The sequence below is a fragment of the Malaclemys terrapin genome, chromosome 9, assembly GCF_027887155.1.
Source record: "Malaclemys terrapin pileata isolate rMalTer1 chromosome 9, rMalTer1.hap1, whole genome shotgun sequence".
NCBI lineage: Eukaryota > Metazoa > Chordata > Testudines > Emydidae > Malaclemys > Malaclemys terrapin.
The window spans coordinates 77,051,169-77,056,761 of NC_071513.1; the positions used below are offsets into that span (position 1 = coordinate 77,051,169).

The 5,593-nt window shown below is 42.3% G+C and overlaps 1 protein-coding gene across 1 annotated transcript; it reads left to right on the plus strand.

Moving 5' to 3' along the window:
- The first annotated feature begins 276 nt into the window (after positions 1-276).
- ZIC1 (Zic family member 1) lies at positions 277-4,596 on the plus strand. Its single transcript, XM_054040573.1, has 3 exons — positions 277-1,875; positions 3,013-3,176; positions 3,983-4,596. Exons 1-3 carry the CDS (start codon positions 900-902, stop codon positions 4,178-4,180), a joined length of 1,338 nt encoding a protein of 445 aa, XP_053896548.1. The 5' UTR covers positions 277-899; the 3' UTR covers positions 4,181-4,596.
- Positions 4,597-5,593: the final 997 nt, after the last annotated feature.

Below are 5,593 nucleotides of genomic sequence, written 5' to 3' on the forward strand. Positions count from 1 at the left end.
TTGCTACTCCTGGAAACCCTGTTTGTCAAAAGGGATGTCAAAGCGCTTCACAATACCTGGGATTGATGAGCCGGGCGAACCAATCAGGGGAGAGCAGAGGCTTTGCGCGCCCTTAGTTGGAGAAGAAGGGGGGAGTTGCAAGGGAAGGGGGGAGTCGCCAGGCACCAATGATCTCCCACGTCCGCCTTGACGTCGCTCCTCCTCTTCTCCCATTCATCAAGGGGGGGGACGGTGTCGTCTTTTCAATTCATTTATCTGCAGGAATGATTGCCGCTATCAGTCTCGCGTTCACCGCCCGGCTGAGGAGGTGAAAGTTTCTCCCCAGGAAGATAAACCGCAAAAGACAATATTGTGCATGATTTGCGCCTTTTTTTTTGCATAGCGAAAAAAAAGGGCGGAAAAAAAAAGAGGAGAGAGAGAGAGAAAAAGGGAGAAGAAAGAGTGTGGGGAGCTCGAAGAGAAGAGAAAAATCTCTCGGCCACTTTGCAACATTCCTATAGCTAAAAAATAACTGAAGGGAGTTGATTTTTTTTTGTTTTGTTTTGTTTTTTATTTTTTGCCGTGTGTGTTGGTCTCTCTCCATTTCTGTTACTTGCAGCCAGTTTATTTTTTACCCCCGGGCCTCCCTCCCCACTTCAAACCTCCCCCGAAAAGTCTCATCAGAGAGACAGTGCGGTTTTTTTGTGCATGTCTGTCTTATTCTAGCTTTCTTGCTTATTTGCAACTGCGAGATCTCCCCACTTTTTGTTTCCTTTCGGGGCGCTGATGCCGACGGGGGTGTTTTTGATGTGGTTGCTTTGGTGGTGATTGTCGCTGACTTTCCAGAGAGGGTGGTTTTGCTGCTGCTGCTGCTCCTCCGTGTTTTTTTTTTCCCGGGTTGCTGCATTGAGAGTGGGAAGATGCTTCTGGATGCTGGACCGCAGTATCCCGCTATAGGAGTCACTACCTTCGGATCGTCTCGCCACCACTCCACGGGCGATGTAACGGACAGAGAAGTGGGGCTGGGGATCAACCCCTTCGCCGACGGAATGGGCGCCTTTAAAATTAACCCCAGCACACACGAGCTGGCCTCGGCCGGCCAGACCGCCTTCACCTCGCAGGCACCCGGCTACGCGGCGGCGGCGCTGGGGCACCACCACCACCCGACCCATGTCAGCTCCTACTCCAGCGCAGCCTTCAACTCCACCCGGGACTTTCTCTTCCGCAACCGGGGCTTTGGCGAGGCGGCGGCGGCCAGCGCCCAGCACAGCCTCTTCGCTTCGGCCGCGGGCAGCTTCGCCGGACCCCACGGACACACTGACGCTGCAGGACACATACTTTTCCCGGGGCTTCACGAGCAAGCCGCGAGCCATGCTTCTCCCAACGTGGTGAACGGGCAGATGCGCCTGGGCTTCTCCGGAGACATGTACGGGAGGCCAGATCAGTACGGCCAGGTCACTAGCCCCCGATCTGAGCACTATGCATCCACTCAGCTCCACGGCTACGGCCATATGAACATGAACATGGCAGCCCACCATGGGGCAGGGGCCTTCTTTCGCTACATGAGGCAGCCCATCAAGCAGGAACTCATCTGTAAGTGGATTGAGCCCGAGCAATTGTCAAACCCCAAAAAGTCCTGCAACAAAACTTTCAGCACAATGCACGAGCTGGTGACTCATGTCACAGTGGAGCACGTTGGAGGACCCGAGCAGTCCAATCACATATGTTTCTGGGAAGAGTGTCCAAGAGAGGGGAAACCTTTCAAGGCCAAATATAAACTTGTAAATCACATCAGAGTCCACACAGGTGAAAAACCCTTCCCCTGCCCTTTCCCAGGCTGTGGGAAAGTGTTTGCCAGATCAGAAAATCTCAAAATACACAAAAGAACTCACACAGGTACAGTACAGTAACCTTTTCTCTAGATTTCTTTCTGCAGATAAAAGAGTCAAGCTTTTCCAGTAAAATAAATGGTGATGTGGATGGGGGAGGGAAGGGGAAAACATTGGATATAGTGACTTGTTTTCTGAAAAATTGTATGTAAAATGTACGAGATTACTTTTTTAAAAGAGGCAGCATGAGAAGTTAATTTCAAAATCAGCTCATTAACAAAATTATTTCCCCCCAACCTTTATGAAAGAGAGAGAGAGAGAAAGAGAGAGAGAGAGAGAGATAATTTGCTGCAGAAATACAGTAGTGAAAGAAAAATAGCAGCCACCTGACTTGTTAAATTTATAGGTTTTAATTAATTGGTAGTCGGCAGTTTTGACTGTATTACAATGAGAAATTGTGCTAAACATACAGTCAGCCAATTCGTCTCCTCTTTGTAATTCATGTATTTGTAAATATTTAATTACATGGAGTAATTTTAAGTAACCTGAACCTAAAGTGTTAATCTAGTACTGTAGTATTAGAAACCAGTTGGGATCAGTAAAAACGCCTCTAACCACAATACATATATAAATAAATATATATGCATCTCTTCCTGCTTATACTGTTATACATTTTTTTCTAATAATATGAAACGTGATTTTAGTAGATGATTCAAGACTATGTTGGTAGCTTTAAATCCAATGTAAAAATCACAAGCACCCGTCGTAATAATATACAATATTGTACGAAAATATAGGGACAGGGTATGAGGTGGGTAGGTAAAATATCACGAGAATGAGCCATAAAAGCAGAAACTAGGCACCAAGGCTTGTGTATAAGTGCTATAACGACTGATGTGTTGCTGCCAGCATTATAACGAGCCAGATATGCCAGGAGCTGAGAAGTGAAAATGAAGCTCTCCTAGAAAGAATTTAAATAGTTTTAAATTAAAACTCTTCAAAAATATGCCTTGTACAACGATTGAACGATTTTTTAAAAATGAAAGAAAACAGGGCTCTGAGATTCAGCATTTTTAAGTTGGAAAGTTACAAGTAATTAAATTGACCACGATCCTTCGGTCTGGTAATTTAATAATAATAATAAAAATACTGATTAATCATAGAAAATACAGGGTCTCTAATCAGATCATTTTTTCTGTAATAGGTGAAAAACCATTTAAGTGTGAATTCGAGGGCTGTGACAGGCGCTTTGCAAATAGCAGCGACCGCAAAAAGCATATGCATGTGCACACTTCTGACAAACCCTATCTCTGCAAAATGTGCGATAAGTCCTACACTCACCCAAGTTCCCTCAGAAAACACATGAAGGTAAATTGATGTTGCATTATTTTATGTGATCTTACCTCGCCTTTATCCCTGACGTTTTATTGCCGATTTACAACGCTTCTACTTGAACAGGATGGGAGACTTAAAAAGTGAAATGTATTGACTATCTATGTGGCTGTGTTGTTGCAAAGAAGCATATTTTAAAGTGATCTGTGGACAGGAAATTGGAAAAGACAAGGGCAACCTGGCCAGTAATGTTTTTACTACAGAAAGGTTTAAACAACCACTGTTTATTTTGCTCAAGGGCAGATAGCGTTTCACTACTGACTGTACATGATCTCAGTTATTTACGTTATAAGCGTCTTACAGTGGAGTAGCCCGGTTCGGGCTTTTCTGGGTGCACTGCTTTAGTGCAGACTTTCACTAAAAGTCTCAATGATGGGCATATAGAACGGACACATGCAGGGGAAACTCCTGGTTTCTTTTAAAGCCAAATCTAGCAGATCCGCTTCCTTTTGTGTACTAGGACCGCATTTGCCTTACATGCTAGTGCCTGGCAAGATATTCGCAAACGGACTGTTGAGCCATACAGCTCGAGTCGTGCGTGTTTCTGGGATACCACCAATCTGCATTATTAGCAATGCAATGTTTTCCTTCAGACTTTGTCTTAAAATACGATCTGTAGCGTTTCCAGGCTAACTTGGGAATTCAGCTCAGGGGTTCCCTGTGTGGAGGGAGGAGTGTCGGAGGGGGGAAGGGGTTCTAGAGTTCGATATTATTATCGAACTAATAACTACACTTAAAAAAATCCCTTTTGTTATCTATTTATGTACGTATTTATTTTGCAGGTCCATGAGTCATCCTCCCAGGGGTCCCAGCCTTCTCCCGCCGCCAGCTCAGGCTATGAATCCTCAACGCCCCCAACAATCGTGTCTCCATCTACAGAAAACCAGACCACAAGCTCCTTATCCCCCTCCTCTTCCGCAGTCCATCACACGTCCAGCCACAGCACGCTTACATCAAATTTTAACGAATGGTACGTTTAAAACAAAAACAAACAAACAACAAACAAACAAAAACCCTATTTAAAAGACTCCAAAATTAATGAACACTTCGAAAGCAAAATAAATACATAAATAAATCAAAAGCTGCCAGTAGACCCAGGACCGAATAAAATGAAGAATCATTTTCTGTTTTGTTTTGTTTTGTTCAAAGGCTTGGTAGGCAAAGGGGTTAGTAGAATGCATGAGAGGACAAGGTTACCAGGCCAAATGCCAAATGTGTAGGGCTGGACTGGAACCACTGATTAGAGGTCTCAAACTGCATGTCTCCTTGGGCAGCGGCTTTTTTTAATGTAAATACAGAATTATTAGCTTAAAATGTACTGTTTGATTTTGTAAATAGTCATATCGCAAGTTGAATAAGGGGATATGTGGAACTGTGGTCTTTGCATATATGTGAGGGAAGGGGGGGCGAGGGTGGGTGAGATGGAGGGTGGGGGAGGTGGGGGGGAAGAGGGAGGAGGTAGAAATTCAACTATTTGTACTGAATGGCAAGAATGTTCTAGTAAATGTGTACCAAAATGTGAATTACTTTGTATTATTACAGTCTAAACGTCGATCTAACAGAATATTATTGGTATTAATGTGCTTTTTTGTATAAAGTGCAAACATTTCGTCCCAAAGTCCAGTCTAAGTAGTGCAGTAAAATGTTGTTACAATGTCCTGTCAAGAAATTCGTATAGTGAAAGCCTGGATCTACGTGTCAAACTGTTACATTTGTTTATGTAAAGTGATATTAAAAAGATATAAACTATATCTGTCCGTTGCTTTTGGCAAATACAGTAACATAATGTATATAAATCCTAATTTCCATATTTATCCGCATGTAAAGGTCCGGTTATACATGTTACAGATATTCAATATTTATGGCTAGAAGAATTGGTATGTAAAATTTAGTTTACAGAACTGTTTGGTAACATTTCGTACCTTATTAAAGATTCTTAAATCCCATGAATTGTGGTAGGAATTCTTATTCACTCAGTTAACCTGCTGCAACTTCAGCTAGTTTTAATATCTTAGAATAAAACTGTACCAGTTTTTTTCACTGCTTTCCATTATGTCATCAGTAAAGCAGCGACGGTGATATAAATGTGATAAATGAAACGATCCCTGCTGGCATTAGTATAGTGTGTAATTAGTATTTATATCAAAATTTATGAAACAAATTTTCGGCCGCAGTATAATTTAAATGACCTTTGCAGACATAGAATAACAACCATAAAAATAACAGAAATAGATTGCATATGCTACATACATATTAATGTGGATGAATTGTACAAGAAAGTTCCTTTCTATACTACAACATTACAAATGAATCTGGATGTACTATGTCCCTAAATTAAATTAATTCGGATAACACATATTAGGAGATTTAAAAGAGGATTATTTTAGTTGCTA

Coding starts and splice junctions, on each gene's coding strand:
- ZIC1 (XM_054040573.1), top strand. CDS start 900: ATGCTTCTGGATGCTGGACCGCAGTATCCCGCTATAGGAGTCACTACC. Junction 1,876..3,012: donor ACACAAAAGAACTCACACAG/GTACAGTACAGT, acceptor TTTCTGTAATAG/GTGAAAAACCATTTAAGTGT. Junction 3,177..3,982: donor CCCTCAGAAAACACATGAAG/GTAAATTGATGT, acceptor TTTATTTTGCAG/GTCCATGAGTCATCCTCCCA.